Source organism: Drosophila albomicans, chromosome 2L, assembly GCF_009650485.2.
Source record: "Drosophila albomicans strain 15112-1751.03 chromosome 2L, ASM965048v2, whole genome shotgun sequence".
NCBI classification, from domain to species: domain Eukaryota; kingdom Metazoa; phylum Arthropoda; class Insecta; order Diptera; family Drosophilidae; genus Drosophila; species Drosophila albomicans.
The window spans coordinates 313,198-339,116 of NC_047628.2; the positions used below are offsets into that span (position 1 = coordinate 313,198).

A 25,919-nucleotide genomic window follows, 5' to 3' on the forward strand; every position below is an offset into this window, starting at 1 on the left:
ATGACCGGTATTGATATGACTATAATATAATTCCAAAAAATTTTGCGATCATATATGAAAAGCTTAAAAAATATTTAAGAAATTTTTTTATGAATATTACAAAAATCTACTGCAGCTGTCGGGTGCTAATAGGTTTTAACAATAAACGTAAATTGTTAATCGGTTAATTTTAAATGTAAGGATATGACGATGTACAAAATAAAGCTCCCTACATGTATTTAACGAAAATACATTTTTCAAACATTTTTGCTTTTATTGAAAATGCACACTCTCGACTGTAGGTTTCTGAGATGTTTAGTATTAACAAAGATACGATATATGTATAAATACATTAAACTCTATTATATTTAACTGTATCTATGCTTACATTGGGATTAAGGGATCATATTTACATAGGAGCCTTATCCGTGCTATGAACTGCTTGCAAGTGGGCCTTATTGGTAATTTAAATTAAGAATAATATCATCTAGTTTCAGAAATAGTTATTCTGATTATTCGAACACGTTATTAGGATTATCAGACTTCCGTATTCTGAATTCACTACACAAATTGTTTAAAAGGTTCATTCAATTAATAACTGATTACGAAATCGTATATAAATTTGGGGGACGAGCAAAATAAACAAATATTTTCAGTTTAGTATGTATCGTTTTGACTATTTATGTACCAATTTCAATAAACATATACAATAAATAATTAAGAAAACTGCTGGAAATCATTAAAAAATTTTCTTTAATAGCTTAAGCGTTTTTGGACAACTTTAACGTCTAAGGTTTAATGAACTAATTAACAGCATCGAAGGTTAAAAATGAAATAAGAAATATATTAAAACTTGCACTTACAAGCAGAATTATATGAGAGGTATATTAAAAAACTGGTAAGCCTTTCGCATTGAAGCTTAAGTTAATTTATAAATATACTCAATTTTTGTTGGATGTTGATAGTTTGTTTATGTAATGGTGTCATGAATTTTTTTTCTATAAACAAAATATGCCTTGGAGAAGATTTTTATACAAGTAATATAATTATGTGGTTAGTTCTATTTTAAATTCAATTATTAAAGAGTTTGAATAGCTGTCGTCCGTTTAAAGCAGTTTAAGCCATATAGCTATACTCGTCTCCAGAATTGGCCGTACGCTCTATATATTGTTTATCAATTAATGATTCCACGCATTTTTTTATCATCGCAATGTTTGGTGTAAAACTAACTTTCGATAATGATAAAACCTGCAAAACAGAAAAATGTAAAACCAAAAAATATATTAGGTTTTGATGTATTCACAAACCTCCTGTATCAGTGCATTATGCTTTAACACTTTGCGGGCTTTCATAATTCGCACGATGGCAGCTTGTAAGAAAAGTTTTCGATCCTCGTCCACAGAATTTATTGTATGTTCCACCTAAAAAATAATAGACATATGTTAATTTAAAGTCATTGCCCAATTAATGAAACATAAATTTACCTCTTGAGGAGTTTCCTTTTGTAGCGACGAACTTATCTTAAATTTTGTTCGTTTATTTGTGTAATCAAAGTTCAACTCGATCCGCGTGTCACCTGAGAGATTCTCTGAGCTGGCGTTCAGCAGTTTAGACTCGATCATTGGCTGCATATGTTTCTGATATGTTTCATCATTCAGCTGCAGTGTGTTCTGTATCTCACGACAACTTAAAGCGTCACAGGTCTCAAATAGCAATATTATTGCCATTTGGTACGTTTGCATTGTCACAATATACGATTTTTTCACATGACTTAGCTTTAATTCGCCATGACACATGTGATGCAGCCAAGTTAGTTTACGACCGCTAAATAAGTTGTGATAATAATCTTCAAACTGGGGAATATGAAATTGTTAAGGTAAATACATACAAGTAAAAATGTATTATTAACACACCATTTTAATTGATTTTTCAAATTCCTGTGGCACAGCAAATGGAATGACTTGTGTTGAGCCCAAGGGCCAAGCGCCAGCTTGAAGCACTTTAATAGACAAGTTAATTCCTTTTAAAAGAAAAGATCGTTAATAAACAACAATTTCAATAGATGTATGGACTTACCGAGATCTATATCCTTATCCTTTAAATGATTGTTGAACTTGTTGTTCAGATCTGTAGAGACTGAAATATCAGTAAACATGCGGTGTAGCTTATTTGTGAACTCATAACCACAAGCTTGCTGCAAATATAGCCATAATCAATATTAATGCTTATTAGCAAAATTCGAAAGGTATATAAGCGTTTCCAGAAATAATGCCAAAATTAGGAATTTATGTGTGCATATTTCCACTTATTTCAAAATCCACAAGAAAATTTAATACTGATGTAAATTCAATGCATCATTTGCTAGGAATTATGGTTTTCATTTTCCTCATTCATGTTAAAAGTAATTCAATATTCTGTATAAGGTACAAATCACAGTAAAACACTTGTACATTTTTTTTTAGTAAATTAAAATAATTGTATCAAAAATAATTCGCAAACTCCTGAAATTTTCAATTTGGTGTAAATGCATTATTTCTTTGCTTGTCATAATGAATCAAAACCGTCAAATCTTAATTTACAATAATAGTTGTGCTTAAATAATTTAAAATTGTAATTTCTTTAATTTATGGCATACAAGTATTCCCATATCATTTACCTTTAATCGATTAATCATCCCCTCCTCAGCATCCATGCTTTGACTTTGTTCATGTATAAGTCGCTTGGCCAACAATCTGCTGTAAAACTTTTGATAGACATCCTTATCCTCAATGTATTTGAATATAGTAATATTATTCGTGAGTTTCTGATCGATTTCAGCTTCGCAGGTTTTCGATTTTTTCAACAGAGTATCACAGTATTTTGCCACATACTCAGCACTACGACACGGTTGTCGTTCGGTGGGACGACGATTGATGACGCTGGCACAAGCTTTATCTAACGCGCTCAGGAATAGCGAGTCATTCTCAAAAACATCAGCTATTAACTCCTGGTACTTATGATGCACCTTTAGCATATTCTCAACAAAGGCAATATGTATGTTCTCGCCCTTCAAAGCATAGACTGTTTCTAAACCCTCGTTCTTGATGTGCTCCAGAAACGTTTGTATTAGTTCAGACTTCAAATTATCAGGTATGGGTTTCAGAATAATATACATATTACGCAGATCCTGGCGCCGTTCCTCGGACACCATATCACGACACTCCGAATAGATAAAGCCAAGTCGATCGTTGATAAACTTTTCCTCGCACTGCTTGCGTAGTTTAGGTAACGAGCTTACGTGCAAAAACTTTTGGGCCCGTCTACTTTCATAGTCGAGTATTTTAATAACTTCTTGCATGTATTGCGATACACTGCATCTTTGCAGTAGCTTGTTTGCTTCGTTCGTGTAGTAGGCACCGCTAGCCTCCAGCATGGGGGCCTCGAACAGATCTTGGTATAGTTTCAATGACCCGGTCTTTTTATAGTCTTGCACCTCAACAAAACTATGAATGACTCCATTAATGATTTGAACGCGATGGGAGTCAAGGGTACCATTGCTGGCCCGATCAGCTGCTATTCCTTCGAGTATGTGACGCACAAGCTCCTGGGCCAAATACTCAACCATATATAATCGCCAAATGTCTAAACCAAGTTCTCCAATTTCCATTTGCTCTGCTGCATCACTGGTCAGATTACCATAGAATGATTCAGTATCGGTAATCTTTTGCTTTTTGATGTGTTGCTGGTTTAAGTAACTGCATAAGAAGCAAGAATTTTCTGTGAAAAGTAATTAATTAATTAAATTCTCTACTTACATGTATAACTGATGTAAATACTTGATGCCCTGGCTATATTCCATCCAAGTAGTGTAATAGCGTTGTAGCAGGTCCGGTTTGCTACTGGTATTATTGGCATTGTCTGAATCATGTTCGGCCAATACTTTCTTGGCCAACATATCCTGAACATGAGACTCTAAGAAGTGTTTCGTCTCACCGTAGAGTCGATCCGCCATCGGTTCTGGCTGTGCCACGCATAGAGTATAAACGTCACTGAACGCACAAGTGTGTATAAACAATGGCGTGTGTACGTGTAATAAGTAATTATTTTTAATATATACATATGAACAATCTCATTTTTGGCAAATCATGCAGAATAGTGGGGCAAACTCAATTTGTTCCACGCGTATGTAAAAATCAATCACTTTTTGGTTAAAAAGTAATAATTGATCATTGCATTTAATGTTTCTCGTAAGTTAAATTCTGATTAATTTTGAAGGAGTTTCGTTACAATTCATTCTTAAAATAACGGAAGGCACTTACCTAAAGCTCGTGTTCCACACGGCTCGTTCAACTTTGCTTAATGTTATCACTGACTCGGCAATGCACCGCAAGCGGGGCCAAACATCAACAAATTCCACTATTTTTGGTTTAAGTGACATATTTGCTGGTAATGTGGTGTGGTGTGAGGGTGTTGGATGGACGTGTTTATGTGTGCTGTTTGGATTGTCGGGCAAGTGGATAGGTCAACATTATAAATAACTAGTAATAGAGTTGTATACAAATTATATCAGTAAGCAAAATTATGAAAATATAGGTCACCATAAACAGCAATTTTTCAAAGTAATTATTAATATAATATATCAAAAGTTGCGTAGTTCCTCGTACGATGCTTTACAGCATAATCAGCAGTGTCCCTGGCCAAATGACAAACGTCTTCAAGATTGACCCGCCGCCATAATGGCCTCTAAAACTGTAGATAACTGAAATGCAACGAAGGGAATAAAACTTACGCGCTGTTTTTATTATACTATTAACTAATTAATTATGCGTAAAATTTAGTTTTTCCACTCTTTTACTATCCAAAATGAAATCCTATGTTACGCGACAGAGTTGCCAGTGCATTTCAAGATAACTTTGCTTCAGCGTGACCTCAACTTGAATTGGCAAATATACTAAAAAAAAAAAAAAAAATACCAAAACTATGCATCGAATTATGTTCTATTATCACACCAGAAAAAAATTGTTCGTTTTCGGTTTTTTTTTACATATTTAAAATATCACATTGCCCGATATAAAAACTCATACAAAAAAACAAATGTGAAAATATCGGTATATCTTTTAAGTCGATATCTTATCGAGGTGAAATCGAAAAAATACTCACCACAACAAATAATAATACTAATAATGCGTGCAAAGCTATGCAAATTGAACTACTAATTTTTATAAATAACATTACTTCAATTGTTCGACAATTTTCATTTACTGGTAAAGGTTTGCTTACATTTTGGGCACTAATTTCGCCCTAGAGCAACCACACTAAATATTTACCGTTGCCCCTTTTTTTCCTGCGGAAAAACTATGAAATGTGAAAAACCTAGTAGCTGTGTTAACATACATAGCATACATACATATGTACATACATACATATATAAATCAGATGTATCGTATGTGAAATAACAAAAAATAAACCTAATTTTTTCAAATGAAAAATGTGATAATAATTATACCCTTTCCATGGCCACACCATTTTTTCTCATTTAATCAAGTCTGTTTACACAGCAACAAGTGACCGCTCTGAATTAAAACAGCTGTTCAGAATGTGTACAAACTTTAACATCTAAATTACATACATATATCAGAGAGTAATTAAAGAATCAAAAAATGTAAATGATACATAGAAAAATATGTAGTAATTTTCATAGCCTTGCATGGGTGTTTATCAAATTGTGGGGTAGTGAGCTTTGTTTGAGGTGGGCCTTGAACATTCGTGTAAAAAAATATACATATTTATAAATAAAGTATTTGTAAAAAACATGTTTTTTTCTGATGGGATTTAATTTGGCCTAATGTAGCAAAACAAAACCATAACCATAAACCATATCATGCAGCTATGCAAATTTCACTAATGATTTTTATTATTCAATCTTAAATTTTTTTGATGATTTTGATGACTTACTTTAGTATTATTTGCTGCTCTATAGAGCCTTCGTCGGCATCATTCCATAAGTGGCTGTGTGTAAGAGAGGGACGGCTAATAGAGAAGCATCATTGATGATTGATCATGCGGCAATGAGTAAAAAAGTGGCAGTATTTTGGCTAATATGTTGGTATACTTATCGAACAAAGAGTGAAATCGAAATCAGCTGATTATTCCATTTACAAATTTAAGCTTTGGAGTTCTTAGAAAAAAAAAAAAAAAAATTGAACAAATAAAAAAGAAATAGACAGAATAATAAGAAAATCGCCAAGGCGATCAATTCGACATCTTTGTATGATCATTGTAGAGCGAGTTGCTTAGTAAGATGGAAAAAGGAAATAGGTAGAGGCAATTGATAAATAAAAAGTATATAAACATATATTTATAATTTTTGTTTGATTTGTATCTATACAATTTGATATTCATCTTCTTACTGCATGAGTTCATTACCTTTCCCTCCTAAACAGCTGTTGAATAATGCAGTTTTGGGTCAAACACGTCATAAAATCGCATGATTGAAGAATTTGTTTTGGAAGAAGTGCCATATCAAAGCTAGTGCATTTAAAAATTTTGACACTTTAAATTGAATTCATTTTTATAACGTTCGGTACGTTGCAGTATTTTTAAATGCAGCATATCGAGCAAAAAAATAACAATATTAAAATGTCAGGTATTAGCTTGCATAACACACTTGTCACTTGTTAGTTAAAGTACACGTAATCCTGGCAGTTTTACATGAGGTGGTGGAAGTTTGGTACCGAAGTTTGGAGTTTCAGGGATATCAGAGCTTTAAACAAAGAAATAAGAAAGTATTTTAATAGGCTTTTAGAATAAAATCGGGGCGATCAAACAGACCAATTCGTTCTGAAAATTTATTGTTTCATTAAAATATACGAAATATATTTATTCATTGCATTCAGTTCCCATTCCCAGTTATTGCATTTGATTATTTTCTCTTGTTTATTTCAGTGTTCGTCCATATTCTTCTTCCTTCTTGATCCTACTTGCATTTTCACGCACAAACTTTCAAGCAAATGTGGTGTGGTATTAGGCAGAATATAGAAAACGAAATGTAAATGGTGTGATATATGTACATATGTATCCTGTTTTAACTTTGTTTGGTAAAAACGCTCTTCCCATTATTTCTCGATTCTGAAAATAAGATATTTATTATGGTTGAGAATCGCGCCTTTATAAGAACATATTATTTTTATTTACCGTGAATTAATTCTTCGCGTAAATATACATTAATGATTTTATTTGTTTTCACATTTTAGTGTGCGATTTTTTCTCGATTTTTACTACACACAACTATAGTTCTTATATTCATATTCCAGCAAAAAAACTACAAATTTGTCTCACATCTTAAACTTTAGGATACCATGTTTTTTTTTTTACTTTTTGTATTTGGCTTACTTGAATAATTTAGTGAATATGGCTCATTTTTATTCGTTGGGCTTTGGTAGAAATCTAACATACAGTCACGGTTACCATTCCAAAAAAATTTTGTGTACCAAAATTTTGAAAAAATGCACCAATTTTAGCAAAAATGTACCTCAAATTTTTTTAATTTTTCTATTTTTATTTTCGGTATTTTTTAATACTATATTTTGTTAACCTTTCAAAAAACTTTCGCTCTGCAGCACCAGAGCTGTGTAGCAACGAAAGCAAGTTGTTTATGAAATTTATTAAGCTCCTGAACAGCGGTTCGTCAACACCGTTTTTTTTACCTTCAATGTCTGTCCAAAATTTACGAATATCTTTTTCTTTATATCATCAGGATCAGCATTATATAAATTTTCAAAGGTTTTCACTATGGAAAGTTCTTCTTCGCTTAGAAATTTGGCTGAATCACAAATTGTGATTCACAATATATACATAACTGTTTACATTGGCGCATATATATTTTCTCAATTGATGTCTGGTGGAACAGAGCCATTTGTAAGAAAAATATGTGTGTACATAAAATTTTATGAAAAATTTAAGTACTAGACTAGGCATATTGAAAATGTACCAATATGAAAAAAAGTGATCCAATGTACCAACGCATAAAAAATTTACTAGTTTTGGTACATTTGTACCAAAAGTGGTAACCGTACATACAGTGTCGATTGGAACCAGATTACACAATTATAACAACGTTACTTACGCGTTGCTTATTGTAGGACCATTTTAAATAATTTGTTTATGAGTACTCTTTACTTTTTGTAAAATCTAAATTTATTAAGGACTCTATATATATGTATACTTTTTCCCATATTAGAGAAAATTTTACGTCAAATAATAATAACTTAAAATATACCATTAAACACACGGTGACAATTATTTTCTTTTGTTTATTTTTACTATTTAGTAAACATCTTTTAATAGGAGACCAAATTAAATATTAGGCGTAAACGATTCTCACTTAACAATCATCGCTTATACTTTAAAATTTTATTTTCTTCGTTGATTGTCAGGCTTGAAGCCATTTAAAAACGCAAGTTGAAAATTATCAAAAGTTCTACAAAATATGCTTTCAATACTTTATACAGATAATGCATGTAACTTCATACGTACATGCATATGTAATTTGTTTTTCTATCAATTCGTTGAATTTATCCAGCAAGCATGCAAATTATTCTACTTGGCTAATATACGCACACATGTACATATGTACTACTTAATATGTAAGAACAATTTTTTTTGTAAGTAAATGTTTGTTTTGTAAAATTTTCTACTTCTGTTACCTTTAATTTCTTATACATACTTATGTATGTATGTATGTATGTATGTATGTGTTAAATTTGATTCGTTACTTTTGGTTGTCTGCTACTGTTTTACATTCACTACATATATGCATACATATGTACATATGAATGTGTAAAATAAGTGGACGGGACGGCACCAATACATTCTCATATTAATTTTGGATGTGTGTGTGAGAGAAATACCTTAAAAAGAGAACAAATAACTTTACACGGCTTAAAACTGTTTTCAAATTAAATAAAAACAGAAAATTTAAACAATAATTGAAGTTGTTCTCAAATTATTGGTTCTTCCCATATACATATGTACATACATATGTACTTCTGAGTGTGAATTTCTGTTGTTCTTTGTTGTCGAAGCAAACTAATGTTTGTATTGTGTGCGGCAGATAAAATTGTACCCAAGTGAGCCGTGCACGCCACTGATGCACATACATACATACATACATATGTACGTAGAATTATGCTATCCACAAAACTTATTAGATACATACATACATATGTAGATATTAGAAACTTGTTGTTAGAGCTTGTAGATTACATTTTATGTGGTGGGACATGTACTATATTAATTATGTTTAGTTGCGACATAAAATTTATTTTTAATTTGGTAAGTGCTTTTAAATTTTAAAGAGATTTTTCATCCCGTTATTTTTGTCAAGGTGTGTTTATTGATTTTTTGTCCGTATTATAAATACATTTTACATTATTATTTAACATTATATTTTTGCTTATATATTGAAATAATAAAACACTGTTTAAACCAATTGTAACAATAATTGTAATACTTAAATTCTGTTACGATTTTATTAGGTACTTAGTAAACCAACAACCAAAGGACTTTTTAAAAATACAGATTTCAGGAATTAAATGTCTTTGTAAAAAAATATTTCAAAATGACTTTCAACACACGCAGCATATGTATGTACATAAATACCGGTGTCATAGAAATCTCTAGATATTTTGACTCATGAGTTTGCTGATAAAAAAGTTAGTGTTCAGACAACTCTGCTGGCAATTGATAAACTTCTTAAAGAATAGGTTTTGAAGGAAAAGGTAACATATATATGTATAACATATTATATATACATATACATTTAAGTATCGTGAAAACAAACAAGTATTTTTGGCACACATTCTTTACCGATATATGATGACCTGCTGTATAGAAATGATTTTTCATACTTAAAATTCGCAATTTGGATATAAAGTGGTGAAATTTGGAAAACTCTTAGATAACTGTGATTTAAGACAATCATTTTTAATTGATGATTGCAATTAATGATAAACTATCAAATAATATATTTTTATTTATTAAATGGCAAAAACATGGAGGAAGCTTAAATAGCCAAAGCAAGCATATTTTTAATTTGTCGTCATATTGCTAAAAACAATCCTTTAATTATGCAACATGCTTTTTTTATTGGGAAAAGTTGTCAGAACTGTATAAAAATTATTAGAATACGAAAAACAATTGCATACTTTTGTGCTGATCGTTTAAGTAAAATAAATTAAAGTAAGTAAATTTAATCTTTTTTAAAATGTCTCAAATTTTCCCAGAAAAATACCTTAATGTCGTTTTTATTCAACATATTAAATCATCTTGTCATTATCGTGAAAGATAAAAAGGGGTGGACAGTGTTTCCCATTTATGATGGTATTAAACAAAAATAAAATTCAATGCAATGTAAACTTCAATGCTCTCACCATAGATATTCACTAATAAAATCTTGTAATGAAAATTTTCTTAAGTTCACAATAAACTCGACACTTCTTCATGTAATTATACCAGACGATTTTTTACGGAGCATCGAATGGCAAATTGTATGGATATTGCATGAGCACAAATTATGAGTTAAACTAAAAATTTGAATCAAATGTTTTCCCATTAACTCGGAAATTTATGTGACATTTCTGGAACAGTATTACCTTATATATTTAAGAGGTTTAATATTATTGCAATAAAGCAAATCTCTGTGGAAGTGACGGAGATTTGAAAATCGTCTTTATTATAGCGCTATGGCCCCTTAAATCTCACAAAGTTGGTTTTGATTTCTGTGGCAACTCTTATTATAAAAAATATGCCCTAGGATTACAACTTTTGACGTATCATTAAATACCTACATACATGTATGAATATAGTAGTATTCAATTATTACTATTTACGGATGCCTGAATTTAATGTAATAATTTCAAATCCATTTTTAATAAATGTTAAATTTTCACATAAGTATAATCTATTCAAATAATAAGTTTATTGCAGTTCAAAATGTCATTTATGTACACAATCAGAATGTTGTTGGTGTCACATAATCCCTAATCAATTTTTGTAAGTGACGTGATTTTGTAATAGGTCTCAGATTTCAAGAGCTTGAGCTGGTGTTACCAATATTGCAGGTTCAATGTAGATCATATTTTTTTTAGTTTCTGTCATGTACCTTTCGGCTCCTTAAAGCACAAAATAATACTTTTAAGAGTTTATTATTAGTATACATTTATTTGTATGCGATTATATGTGTGAACATATACTGGATCGATGTATAAGTATCTGATCGATCAGAGTCGATTATTACTTTCATGCCGGTACTAAACGTAGTACGAATAACGATTGAGTTTAAAGTGAATTATTCCCTTTTACTAAATACATAGTCAAACTCTTGCTCTTTGCACACTCATGGATTCTTACTTAATTACACAGTCAAAATTTTGCTATTCGCACACGCATGAATTAATATTGAGTTATCTCGAATCAAAAGCATAAAGCTCTTACTTATTCTAACAATGATTGAGATTCACCTATTGTGCCGTTTCCCAGTCCAGATTCTGTAGTACCTTCCATTGAGATTTCATGTGTCTTAAGCACTAGCAGAGGTTTCTTGATATCCACCTCCTTGTCTATGGTACACTTCTGGCCAACAACCCCTTGTCGTTCTGGAGTTGTTTCGGACTCGTACCGCTCAAGCGCTGCCTTAGGCTCTACTGTTCTGGATTCCGATTTACCCTTCAAATATTATGTATGTATAGTATAAGTTCTTCATAATAATGAAACATGATGTGTGGTAAAAAATTGGCTCACCTGCAAATAGTAGGTCATAAGCTGACCCTTGCCTTTAACCGCTACCAGTCCTCGCTGCAAGAACGTGTAACCGAATTGTTCGAGAATAACGCAAGTCTCTTCGGTGACCTGAATAGCACCAGCTTTACCGGTGCTCTCCATTCGGGATGCCACATTCACTGTGTTTCCCCAGATATCGTAGTGTGGCTTTCGAGCACCGATAACACCAGCCGTAATAGGGCCATGATTGATGCCCATTTTTAAGACAAAATGATTAAAGGACTGTTCATTAATGCCCTGCAGTGCATGCTTTAGCTCCAGGGCAAACTCCACTAGCACAGCTAAGTGAGACCAGCGCTCCGTAATGATCGCATCATTTCGTATAGTGCGTTGAAGACTAATTCCACTAGCGGCCATATACGTCGACCCAATGGTTTTGATTTTAATAATATCCTGAAACTGGGGCAATTCCAGCAGCTGAAAGTCGACAGTCCATTAAGATACGCATATCTACTTGTAAAATTATTTGAAAGCTTACTGCATCGAAGTCCGAAATGACTTCGTTCAGAAAACGGAGACATTCAAGACCTTGATTGTTAACTGTTTCTTCTGAGTAGAAATCTATAAGAAAACAATTCCCATTGTAATGAAGTCACAAATTTATAATTCAAATGAGAGAAATACCCGAAAAGTTGGGCATACTGGCAAATAGTACGCCCACCTCCGAATAGCTTTGCGAGTAAAGATCATCGTGGGAGCGCATAGTGTTCTTCATAAAGTGCTCAGCCACATGTACTGGGAGTACATTGTAGACTAATGCCTCATTTCGCTGACGCATGTCATTAGCTGTTTCCTTTTGTTCGGCTACCTCGGTTTTCCATTTAAAGATTACCCGATCTTCGTGGTCCATCTAATTAGAAGGATATTTAAATATTATTAGGGACTAGCCAGATTGAATGTGACAATTTTTATTATTATCACTTTAATTGCGTTTACATACATCCTAATTCATAAAATTGAAGAAAAACAAAACAAGGTTAGAAAGCTACAGTTCAGTATGCTCGACTTAGAGATACCCGCTACACGTTGAATAAAGGCATAATATTACGGTATTATTATTAAAACCTATCATACAATTCGGAATATTTATATAATTGATATACCAGATTGTCAGCTAAAGCAACTAAGACCCCTACTAAGTAGGTGTTTCTCCTCATATAAAAGTATATTAATGTATTTTTTACGTATTTAATTATTATACAAAAATAATATAATAACTAAAATAAGGCCATAACTACTAAGGCCATCGACTCGCATACAAAAGTTCTTTTTTAATAACTTCGAAAATTTTTTATCTGACCAACCAAAATTTCAGGAATTATAAAGACTAATAGTTTTTATTGTATGTACCAAAATTCGCGACTCTAGCTTTAAAATTACGCTCGTTTTTGTTAATTTGTGGGGCGGAAGTGGGCGTCGCAAAAATTTGAAACAAACTTGATGTGCGTGCAAACATAACAAATGCTGTCGAAAAAAATTATAGCTCTATCTCTTATATTCCTCTCGGCTATTGATGCTGATCAAGAATATATATACTTTATAGGATGCTTATGAGTAACAATAGTCTTTGGCTCCCAAATTAAATATAGTTAACTTAACGTAACGTAATTTACAAATATCTGATCTAATTAACATTTAATGGAATAGAGATTATAAATTTCAAAATTGCTACTGCGTTTGCTCACATTTGATAAAAATAAAGGAATGATAGAAGTTGCGGAATGTATTGATTTTGATATACTCACATGTCGCGCTAAAAAGCTGAGAGATAATGCGGCGACGAGCAGCAAACCAGATGCACAATATCGTGTTGATATTGTCCTGAAAATCAAATCGTATTGTACAACTTTCATACGTTTTTTTTCTTATATGCATTTTTTGTAAAAACGATTTTGGTTATATGCCAGAAAAATCTTTGTGAATTATATTGTTGCCTCTTTTATCCAAGAGATTTTAATGTATATGTGAATATAATATACTTACGGCTGATGGGCTAAACTATCTTCAAGTGCATATAAGTCCTGCATGATGCAAACATTAAAAAAACAATGCAAAGCTACAAAAGTAATAAAATAAATTGAAGTTTGCATAAACCAAATAACTATATATGCATATATGTATTTTACCTGCAATAGATAGCAGGAGTACAATTTTAGTCAAATGTGTGAGCTGAGCAATCACGGCAATTGCTATGAGAATTAAGATACTGTAATTACTCAAGTAGGACGGATATAAGATGGGGTCTGTTGGAACCGCTTCACGCATTTGTTTAACAAACGATTCAGGTAGAATATGCTCAACAGTAGGCATTTCCTCCAAGCCGGCCGTAGCATTAAATTCGCTTTCACTTACGATGTGCTCAGTGCGCACGAAGGTGACAAAGAAGAACTATAAAGAAATAATAATATAAAAATTGGCTTAAGCATTTGAGGTTTGATGTTTCACCGAACAATACTAACCATGTCTATGACATTGCTAAGTCCAATGGTAAGTGCTATAATTATTGCCGCCAGCTCGCGCACGAAGCTAATGTCATTGAATCGCTTACTTATATCCACAAAAAACTTAGGCAGCATTCCGCTAAAGCTTTCAGCAATGCTAACGGCTACCAGCATGGCAATGGGCACAAGTGGAGCTGCAATGTTGATGAAGTGCAAGGTGGAACGCGGAAGTACCAAGTAGGAATAAAGAACATCGATGCACTGCACCAACAAAGCTGCCAGCAATGGCAGTGAGCTGTATGGCTCCCGATAAACAGCATAAGCTTGCTCCAGTTGCGGATTCTTAAAGCGTAGAAAAATATTTGTATCCTTGGTCAGATTTCTAAAATAATATTATAAAAACCATTATAAGGATAGTCGCCGATAATCAACACATTCATGCATACGCTAACTTACTCATGTCCATCGCGTGTGACAAGCTCATCTTTCAAGCGCTGTTTAAAGTTCTGCAATTTGATTTGTTCTTCTTCATCGTCGTTGTTCGCGGTCACATCATGATCATTAGCTACAGCACTTTGGGCAAGAAGTTCTTCATCATCTAAAGTGGCGTCGGTGTCATTACCAGCGAAATTTTCGTTGTTATCATTATTGTCATTACTGGAAATATTTGAATCTACTGGACTGCGATTGGCATCAACATGGTCCGGATGTAAGTTGCATGGCGAAGCGAACTGTAGAAAAGTTCATTGAGTATATGATAATGCACTTCTTAAAGCTAACAAAAGTTATGCTTTAGTGCTCAACAAAATATTAATGATTTTTGACGCATAACACGAGTAATAAAAGGCGTTATTAATTTTTTACTGCAATAACTTTGAGTATTATTGAGGTAAAAAAATTTATAACGCCTTTTATTACTCGGGTTATTCGATAATTGATTCGTAAATTTTAGGTCAGAAGAAAGTTAAAATTATGAACACTGATACAAGAAATGAGATTTTCCCATACTCGTACATGTATACTCGACTAGAACGTAATCCTTAAATGATATACTTTATATTAACATACCACATATACATATATGTGAATATCTGAATAAAAACTACAGTAACAAAATACATGTAAAATTATTAGACTTAGAAAGACGGCCACACGATTCTTTATGGTAAAAAAAAATGTATTTGATTTGAATTGGATTGTAATATATTACATATATTCATTTTGTTATTTGATATACTCCACTTCTACTCAACAGCTTTGTTTTAATCCTTAATTATAATGTCTTCTTTATTATGAACAATTTGCTAAACAATCGTCATCGAATACATTGCTATATAAGCAATTTTTTTATCAAAATTTAACAACAACAAAAATTGCAATTCAAAAGAACAATTCAATCACTCAAAGCGTTTATCAAAGTGAAAAATATTTAAAAACGCTATACTTTTTTGTTATTATTAAAAAAAGTAACTTACTGGCTTAACCACTTTTGTGATAAAATAGGTCTTTAGGCCTGCTATACGAAGCAACTCTTCGCGTTTTTCACCAAATGCGGGCTCTACTTCAAACTCTCCGTTCAGAAAAGTTAGGGTCTTGTCTGAAATATGCACACGTCTGAAGGAAAAGGATTCAAAGTTCACGATTAATTAAATGATTTATACTTGCCCCTGATAAAGTTATCAATAGATTAAAAATTGGTGCTCACCCAGCTTTGCCACTCGATTCCATTTTATTCGCTAGCTCAACATCCTTGGAGTAGACATCGAACTGCCATTGTCGCTGACCAAGGATTCCAGCAAGTACAGCTCCAGTGTGTATCCCAACCCGCATGTCAACAGGTGAGTTAGCTTTTTGTTGAACATATCTAAGACGGGAAGGGATACTGTTATTCAAACTCAATAAATATAATCATTAAACTATTAATAGCACATTGCATCAGTTGGCCCTAAATGTATAAATTACATTTTTGTTGAATTAAACATTAAACTGAACGTAGGTTCTGATACAACTTACTTCTACAACTTACTTGATGGCTTTTACCATTGATAGACCCATGTGTACACAGAGCACAGCATGATCCGGCCTTTCATTGGGAGCTCCACTAATGCAATAATAACAATCACCGAGAATTTTTATGCGTAATTGCTGATACTTCTGTAGGCGAAATAATAGGAGAGGCTAGTCGGATGTCTATGCATAGTGTAAATTCAAATACTTTTTAGAAAACTTACTTATTCATTGATTAAGAAAAATACAAATAAGAAAATTAAGGGAAAATAGTTGAGAGTCTGGACCTGCAACAATAGACACAAACCTAAATTAAAAACAAAAGAGAAGCCTACTGTAGATTTTTATCGACTATAAGATACACGATACCCTTTTTGTATAAAACTATATAGTGTGAAACCAGCATGACCTTTAAAATACAGAAGAATTTCAATTACTTTATTTTGTATTTGTATTTGTATTTTACGTGGAGATATACCACTTTAGATCAATATAAATAAGAAAAAGACAGTAAAATCAAAAAAAAAATTGTTAGTGTTTGCAAGGCAAGCGCAGCGTTTCTAGTCATTTTTGACCCTTTTCACTTACAATAATTATATTGACGCATGAAAAAGTGAATTCAATCTAAAGAACTATTTAATATTTTTAAGTCAAACAAAATGTATTATAAAGAGTAATGAACCCAACCCCTTTAAAATTAATTGCATTCAAATCTTTCATCACGTTTCTCTGAAATCATTGCTTGAAATTGTTTTCTGTCTAAAATTAAGTCTTGGCATAAAATGTCGCATTTGGCATCAGACAATTGCCCATATGTAGATAAATTAAATATTGTTAGATGCTAATTATATATATTATACATGAATAGTATTGTGTAAATATTTGTTTCCTCATATTAATCTTTGAAAATCAAACAGAAAATCAAAAAGACGGTCTAAGGTGTACTTTAAAATATTCTAATAATTATCTTTTTGCTTCTTACGGAATCAAGCCGAAAGTTGGAAAATCGGAAATTAAGAAAACAAGTACCAAAAAAGAAAAGAGAAAATATTGAAGACTTTCACACTCACGTTACCTCAGCAAGTCGATCGAAGCGCGCGAAAAGTTCGTTTAACATTTTCACAAGATCTTGTGCGCTATATGTTGATGAGATGGCAGTAAAACCGACAATATCCGCATAGAGTATACTTTCGGTCGGTAAAGAGTATTTCAATTAAAATAGAAAGACGTATAACCTTATATTACACATAGCAACACATGTTTTGCTTCCATTAAGCAAAAACTAATGAAATAATAATAAATACTAGCATAAAATAAATAAAAGCACGAATTTGTTACTATATCCCACATGTTTGTGTATAGATATCAATTTTTTATTAAAAATAGTAATCTTTTCAGTTTGCCAACAAATATCTTTTTTGTTAAGTTAAAAGTTTTCTTAGGGTATTTGGTTTTTCGATAAATAAGATGTGAAAAGATTTATACGTTTTTTTTTTTAGCTTTGAGTTTGATGATAGCTTAAAGTAGCTGCTTACAAAAGTAGTGGTAAAAAATTAAAAAAAAAAATTATTTAAATTTTTTTATTGTAATTGATTTGTAAAGCTTTATATTCAAGTAAATAATTATAAGTTTCAGTTATTGGAACACAATTTGTAAGGTTCAAGATTTTCATGGAATATACATTATATTCGCCACACATAGGGCCGAAGATCATTAAACCTTTGTGCTGACAGGAAATGTGTGATATCGTCCCAGATGTTAACACCGATCAAAAATATATATGAATGCTTCATGGGGAGATGACTCCTTCAGCATGTTACATACATTTTCTACTGGCACAAAGTTATAATATCCTTCTACCTTATGGGTAGTGAGAATAAAAATATAATTCATTAAAATACTAATGAATTTTTTGGAATGCAAAATTGTTTATTAGGTTAAAACATTAAATAACTCAAATTTGGCACGAAACCAACCGAATATGTTAGTCTTGAAAACAAATAATTGTTGTATAATAAATTAATATATTTAAATTATAACAATAATATTATTATTCTACATTCAACTTACCTAACATTTTCATGCCGACTCATGTATATCTTTTTAAAAGCCTCAGAGCTGGATGAACCAAGATCCTCACGCATCTTAATCGCCACATGCTTAGGTAGCACAGATAATAATAAGCGTTCCTTGCGAATACAGAAAAATTTTAAATTGCTAAATATAAGTATTTTATCATTTTAAATGTTCACCTGCTCCGCCGATTGCTCTTCGATCACCATTTTTACCTCCAAGCTTTTTTTTGCTTCCAAGAATGCCCGTTTCTGCTTGGCCTCACCCATGAAGTAGTACAACAAGCCAATTAACGCAGCTGTGGCTATAAGAACCGCATTTGCAGCAGCCTGATCCGAAATTAACGGGTCCGGTCGGGAAAATCCCACTGGAAGGCTTAGACAATTGAAGTACGTGCAAAATCCAACGACAAGCCCGAGGAAAATTAATGGTAATGGCAACGTGACGTATATTAGAAAATTAATCAAAATAGTCCAACCAAGAACATCTCTGTAATAAAGGTTCAATTACTAAGATCAGCGGCAGAACTAGACAGGGTTTATACACATACATATATGTCTTAACTTACCGCGGAGAAATGCTTGATTGCAGCATTACATAGAAAGCAAAATGTAACATGGAGATGAACCACAGAGCTCGTGGAATAATTGTCAATAGTGAATGATGGAACCTTCTTAGTGCTGGCTTTTCCGACTGATGACTAATATGCATTAGAGCTATTAGGGCTAAGTATGCCACTAACATGGTGCAATTAATCACTGCAGATTGGAGTCAAATTAGACATTTTATCGCATTAGTTAAAGATGAGGGCAATTTCTTACATCAGAATATGCTTAAACAAATAAAGTCTACGTCTTTTGTAATGGTTGTAAGACATTTGTTACTAGTGAACTCACCACTCACCCACCCACAAATCTTTCAATCTTTTTTTTTTTAAGTATCATAAATCCTTAAAATGTAAAGTAAATTAAATATGGCATAATTGGGAACTGTAATCATAAGTTAATCGCCGAAATATTAGCCACGAGAGAGAGAGAGACTTATATCGCGGTTACTATAATATATAAATTAAATCACTTTTTTCCGCGCAACACAATTAAAAAATAAAAAATGTAACAAACAATTTACAATAGAATTTGCTTGGGATATTATTATAGAAATATGCAAAATTTATTTGTTTCATTTAATAATTGCATTTATTTAATAGGCGATTGTTTTAGCACACTATGGTTGCTAAAAACTGTCACTCTAAAATTTGTGGAACTCGCACTCCATTTATTTCAATCCTAGATACACTATATAAATTATGCTGGAAGTCTATTTAACAATATTTTAGTTGTGCCATTGAAATTCGAATTTATAGTATTGTTAGAGAATACTTCTTCGATTCTGGAATGTATGTGGATGTCAAATCAGCAGTTCCACATGGAAAAAATAGCAACCTATTATACCCCATTCATATCCCCAAGGCAAGGACAAGCATCAAGATGGAAATTAAAAAACAACAAGAAAGGCGAATGTGCTCGACTGTGAGATACCCGCTACCCATTTTTAATAAACGCAAAATATTGCAGTATTATTTTCAAAATATACCGAAAATACTACAAAATACTAAAAATATATACCAAATAGTATATTTGGTATATCGATATAGCACAACATTCAAAATATACCATAAACGGCACAATATACCAAATTGTCGGATAAAGCAACTCAGACCCCCAGTAAGTAGGCGTTTTTGCCAATACAAAAGAATTTCTTTAATACCTTCCACAATTTTTATCTGATCGCAACCAAATTTTCATAACTACTATAGTAATTATTGTATATACCAAAATTCGCAGCTCTAACTTTAAAATAACGCCTGCCATTCGATTTTTTTGATTTGCGGGGGCGGAAGGGGGCGTGGCAAAAATTTGAAACAAACTTGATCTGCGTGCAAACATAACAAATGCTGTCGAAAAAAAATTATAGCTCTATCTCTTATAGTCTCTGAGATCCAGTGTTTCATACAGACGGACGGACAGACGGACATGGCTAGATCGCCTCGGCTGTTTACGCTGATCAAGAATATATATACTTTATAGGGTCGGAGATACCTCGTTCTACCTGTTACATACATTTCCTGCCGGCACAAAGTTATAATACCCTTCTACCCTATGGGTGGCGGGTATAAATATTCAGAAATTTAAAATGGTATTATTGGCCTAATTGCACCTCCTAGCTCTGGACACTTTTTTGTGTCCTTACAGTTCACTACACTCGCCTGAAGTTTTCTTACTTATTTGTATACCATTCTAAATTGGAAACATCGAACCATTGCATTATATTCCTTGGAAATGAGTGTTTGTCTACAAAATAGTTATATTGAAATCTGTTAAAAACAACAAAATAAATTTAACACACCAACGAATGTACAATTTATATACATACATACATATATACATACTACGGCAGTTCTGTGGTATAGAAAAATCTATAGAAAACATTTTTTTTATTAATTTTAGTATAAATTTCAATTGCGTCATTAGAGTTGGGATCAACAATAGTTCTTAAGTGGAACTCTTAGCCACAAATGTCACGAAAACGAAGCACGAATGCACTGTGGTTGGGCTTGTATGGAGCCGCGGCCATAAATATTTCCCGTAGAGATATCGCTATGAAATTTTCCCCAAAAATCTAAAAAAATATTTTGTATATATAGTAAAAAAATTGTCTAGATCGGAATACTATATCCTATAGCTCCCATACAACCTTAGTATGGCTTATATGCCGATAGTGCGCCAAAATACTTCCGGTGGAGTTACAGTGCTAAAATTTGATTATTAGCATCCAAGATATGTATAAGAGTATTTTAATTATCTTTCTGCTTGCTTCTACCAAACTAATTACTCTTCGAGTTTTTTCTGTATTTGTGCCCTCTTCTGTGCACCAAAGATCAAAGATGTACATGCGTAAAAGCTCGTAGTTATAAGAAGCGCCAATAAAAAATGATATTATAAAAATAAACGAAAAAAAGGATATGTAAAATTGTCCACAAACATAAAAAAACATCACAAAGGCAAAAAAAGGAGCAGCAGATTGCGTCGCAAATTTAACCTTGAAAACAGTAAGATAGCTTGAGTTTATTAATGAGTATATACACATCGGCAAAAATCGGCAGCTGAACTTAACACTTTTATTACCTGAAAACATTGGCAAATGCACTGATATCACTCATAAAGGGGGAATCAGGGGGCAACATATCTAAAAATCTACTTAAACAGAGAAAATGACGATCACAATTCACTGAAAATTAGTATTAATTAAAATTTAACAATAACAAATAATAAATAATTCAAATTAATTTCAGTAAAAGAACTTGTTAAAGTAAATATCTTCAACTTTAATACCCTTTTTAAATAATTCAATTTGGTGAATTTTTGCGAACGTCCAACCACTTCGAACTTCACTTTTGTTTTGACGAAAAGCTCACTAAACGCAGCTGCAGCAGCAAAATTGAAGACGTGTTCACACTTTGCATTCTATTTTTAGAATGTCCCGTTAGATTTTCGGAAAAAACTAGCTTGCAATGACAAAATGTGGACAATTTTGAGACAAATTCTTTACATTTTGACTAATTATTATTTTTAAGTTGATTTTTCGATTTATGGCCTACGGGCGCAACCACTGTGGAATGTTCTCAGAGAATTAATAACCTGGCACAACTGCAATAATGTCCAACCAACCAATGCCAACCAAATTTTACTTTAGGGTCGTGAAAGGAAACGCGCGACATACATATGTACATAAATAGGCTTCAATAAAAAGTGAAAGTCGAAAAATTAGACTACTTACTCCTTATTGCGTATTCTTGCTCCCAAGGAATGCAAATTGTCCAAAAATTAAATAGTACAGCGGCAAGTAAAAACCATTTTAGTCCGCTGCGCCGCTGTTTAATTGAGTAATTGTGGTACAGCTCGTTGAGTACATGTTGTGGTAGGATGACAACTCCACCGCCAGTGATTCCTATGCCACCGGCAACCACATCTCCCTCGGGGGGTTGTCGAATGCGAGATGAAATCTTCTTGCGCTCAACTTTGTTGGAAGTTGGAGATGCAGTAAGCTGACCATTTTCCAGATTGCCAGATGAAGTTGCTGCAGCTTTGACTTCCTGCATATTAAGAGTTCTCAGCAGCTCAAAGTTTTATATTATTAATTTCAGTTTAAAAGGAATCCATAGCCAGCTGTCTTGCGTCCAGCTTCTTAATATTTACTAAAGTTGAAACTACAGTAGGGAGATACCTTGATAAATGCGAAGTAAATAAGACAACGTTAGGATGCATTTGCATATTTATGTACATACATATGTATGTAAGTATGTATTTATGTAGATACATACATATGGACAGCAAAATTTTCTACAACAAACGTTTATGCATAATTATTCGATTTAATTTTGCAATTTCCCTATAACCTCCCCTTAAATAAGAAAGAAACATGCTCATATGCATCATGTACATCTACAGGTTGGGTCTTGGGATTCTAATTCCTACTAAGCTCCTCTAGCCGAACGAGTTTTTTCTATAAATTTGCATATGTACATATGTATATTTCAGGGGCTTAAACTACAAGTTAATATTGAAATTATTATTTTTTACTGTAATAAATAAAACAGTTTGTTATTGTCATCATTAACATATTCATATGTACACATCTATATATATATATATACATATGTATGTACAGAGAAATGTATTTGTTTTTGCTTAAATTGTTTGAGCAAATAAGTCTAATTCGTCAAATTTGTTAGAATGCTTTATGATTTTGTACATTACGGTCTGTACCTGCACATACAATATACAATGTAAATATGTGTGTACACAAATATCTCAAAGACGTATACATAGTTATGAAATAATATGCCGTTTTGTTGCCTTATGATGTCAAAATATCTTAGAAAAATATTAATGTAGCTAATTTCTGTTTGATTTTTAAGGAATGTTGATTTTGGTAAAATGCTTTCCCTATTGTGCATTCATACATACTGAAATGTGTTGTGTATGTATTGTGAGGTTATATATGTATTTGTGAATATAACGTAGCCTTAAAATTGTGCAAATTTTAAAAAGCTGCGAGAAATTTGCTTGACAGGATGTACACTAAGTCAAAGCACACAGCTGGAAAACTTTTTTTATAGGTCTAAGGTTTGCATGTTATGAAATAGCCATTTATTTAAATATTGTCTGTTGCACTCCCGTTAATTGAATTTCGTCAACCTTTAAATCTGATTGTCTTACAACTTTAACTGCTTTGGTATCTGCTGCAGCCGAGCTACTGAGCTAAGACGCACTATAATCTTGACTGTTAAGCTGAAATTTTGGAGAGTTGGCCCTTCAACAGCAGCACCACCAACAATAAGAATCATTCAAAAGCTCTCTCTATAAGTAATTTTCTATTTTTTTGTTAATATAGTCGTCCTTGCACTGAGCTTTTTGAGCGCATGCGGTCTAGTATTCGACTGATAACGTTACATCTGTGCAGCTTGATAACAGCAGGAACAACAATATACTTATGATATTTTACCAGAAAGTGTGAGGGTCGTTACAATCAGACTTCTATTCAGGTCGAATTATTGAGATAGACACATTTAACATCTGTTTTAGTTCACAACTTTTGTCTTTATTTGCCATTTTCCTTACCTTACACTTCAAAGTGAAAAAAAAATCAAATCAAATAAAATAAAATTTATTTTACTTTTGCACAAAAGTAACCACAAATCTAAATAACATTGGCATGCATAAGATCAATTTACAATAGTGTTGCCAGAATATCTTCTTAGGTCGAGATCTCTAGACGTTCTGACCTTTCGGTCCTTTTTGTTTAAGGTTTCTTCATTTTCACTTCCTTTTAGAAATGTTTAGTTTGACTTTCTTCACACATCTCATTTTCATATTCTTCAAGGTCTTTAAGGCAATCTCCCTGATTTCTTATAATTGCCAATCTTTTTATCAACGGTTCCCAAATATCTTTCGTAATTAACTTTCCAAACTTTTTCTCCTGATGTCCCCATCTTGCAAACAAGAATGAGAAATTGAAACGTTTATTTGTACACCCTTATTAGGATGAATCGGTTGCCTTAAAAACTGATCGCACTATATACAATTCACTTTAAGGTGACAAATAAAACTTGTATGAAATCAAGTGTGCTCGACTGTGAGATACCCGCTACCCATTTTTAATAAAAGCAAAATATTGCAGTATTATTTTCAAAATATACCGAGAATACTACAAAAATACTAAAAATATATCATATATATTTGGTATATTTGATATATCGATATAGCACAACATTCAAAATATACCATAAACGGCACAATATACCAAATTGTCGGATAAAGCAACTCAGACCCCCAGTAAGTAGGCATTTTTGCCAATACAAAAGAATTTCTTTAATACCTTCCACAATTTTTATCTGATCGCAATCAAATTTTCAGGACTCATAAATTCTATAGATATTATTGTAAACACCAAAATTCGCAGTTCTATCTGTAAAATTACGCTTGTTATTTGATTTGTTTTTGATTTTCGAGGCGGAAGTGAGCGTGGCAAAAATTTTAAACAAACTTGATCTCTATCTCTTATAGTCTCTGAGATCCAGTGTTTCATACGGACGGGCTGACAGACGGACATGGCTAGATCGTCTCAGCTGTTGACGCTGATCAAGAATATATATACATTATAGGGTCGGAGATGCTTCGTTCTACCTGTTACATACATTTCCTTCCGGCACAAAGTTATAATACCCTTCTACCCTATGGGTAGCGGGTATAAAAACAATGGATTATTAACAATGTTCTGAAACTTTAAATTATTTATGTTAATGTGTGCAAATATAAAATTAATCTTGTAACATTTGTTTACGGTCATAACTATATTTTTAAATTGCCAAATTTCAGAGCTGTCGTTCTCCATTATTTTCTTTAAAATCATCGTGTTTGGTATGGATTAAAATCACTCTATTAGTTGTGTGTTGTGCTTTAGCACTTGCATTCTGAATAATTAAAAGCTAAAAATGGCAATTTAGCATAGCACGAATCTTCTTCGAATTGTATCTATCATGATACAATAAAGTAAGCAAAAAATGCTACCTATACAAAAGTGTTCCGGTTTTTACTTTTCGTTGTCGTTTTTGCTAAAGGAACGCTTAATTTCTTACCGCTGAAACAGTTGACTTGTGTTCTTGGACGTAAACAACGCGGAAAAATGCCCTTCGTATTTTCAATTTCCTGCGCGGATTGAAATTGCATAAGGATGAATTCATCTTGCATATATTACTCTTTTATCTTTTCACAAATAAAGTTTTGTAACTTAATTAAAAAAAAAACAGTGGAGCGGCAGTCAGCTGTTTCCCACAAAAAAGGAGATGCCACCTGTTTAACCGACTTCATTCCGGTCATTTCAACTACTTGTTTTTATGCACTTTTAGCATTTAAATAAATTAAACAGATTACATTTTTAATAAACAACTTTTACTCAACTTCAACAAAAGTAATGCCATCCGTTTCATTACACAAGTATTTTTAACTTGTTTTTTCATTTCAACAAAAGTACGTCAGCCTA

General features: G+C 32.5%; 2 protein-coding genes and 1 long non-coding RNA gene across 7 annotated transcripts; all 3 read right to left on the minus strand.

Moving 5' to 3' along the window:
- Positions 1-717: 717 nt before the first annotated feature.
- Positions 718-4,871, minus strand: LOC117577419 (cullin-2). Of its 2 annotated transcripts, none has more exons than XM_034262332.2 (9): positions 4,748-4,871; positions 4,278-4,451; positions 3,774-4,007; positions 2,636-3,713; positions 2,056-2,173; positions 1,893-1,999; positions 1,464-1,832; positions 1,287-1,400; positions 718-1,227 (listed from the first exon to the last, which is right to left on the minus strand). In XM_034262332.2, exons 2-9 carry the CDS (start codon positions 4,394-4,396, stop codon positions 1,096-1,098), a joined length of 2,271 nt encoding a protein of 756 aa, XP_034118223.1. In that variant the 5' UTR covers positions 4,397-4,451; positions 4,748-4,871; the 3' UTR covers positions 718-1,095. The 2 variants fall into 2 exon arrangements, with proteins under 2 accessions (XP_034118223.1, XP_034118224.1); XM_034262333.2 differs by having other exon boundaries at positions 4,278-4,496; positions 4,748-4,863.
- A 1,607-nt stretch (positions 4,872-6,478) lies between these two features.
- Positions 6,479-9,978, minus strand: LOC127565064 (uncharacterized). The gene is made up of 3 exons (XR_007954476.1): positions 7,153-9,978; positions 6,790-7,086; positions 6,479-6,721 (listed from the first exon to the last, which is right to left on the minus strand). It is a non-coding gene; the product is annotated as an uncharacterized LOC127565064 (long non-coding RNA).
- A 1-nt stretch (position 9,979) lies between these two features.
- LOC117577402 (adenylate cyclase type 3) lies at positions 9,980-23,684 on the minus strand. Of its 4 annotated transcripts, XM_034262314.2 has the most exons (18): positions 23,597-23,684; positions 22,155-22,601; positions 18,886-19,075; positions 18,497-18,806; positions 18,315-18,433; positions 17,320-17,431; positions 16,264-16,391; positions 15,943-16,101; positions 15,713-15,851; positions 14,694-14,968; positions 14,256-14,619; positions 13,923-14,184; positions 13,780-13,852; positions 13,542-13,617; positions 12,421-12,646; positions 12,275-12,357; positions 11,758-12,213; positions 9,980-11,682 (listed from the first exon to the last, which is right to left on the minus strand). In XM_034262314.2, exons 2-18 carry the CDS (start codon positions 22,474-22,476, stop codon positions 11,452-11,454), a joined length of 3,525 nt encoding a protein of 1,174 aa, XP_034118205.1. In that variant the 5' UTR covers positions 22,477-22,601; positions 23,597-23,684; the 3' UTR covers positions 9,980-11,451. The 4 variants fall into 4 exon arrangements, with proteins under 4 accessions (XP_034118205.1, XP_051858059.1, XP_034118207.1 ...); XM_052002099.1 differs by lacking the exons at positions 16,264-16,391; positions 17,320-17,431; XM_034262316.2 differs by lacking the exons at positions 17,320-17,431; positions 18,315-18,433; positions 18,497-18,806; ... (1 more) ...; positions 22,155-22,601; positions 23,597-23,684 and adding an exon at positions 16,469-16,694.
- Positions 23,685-25,919: the final 2,235 nt, after the last annotated feature.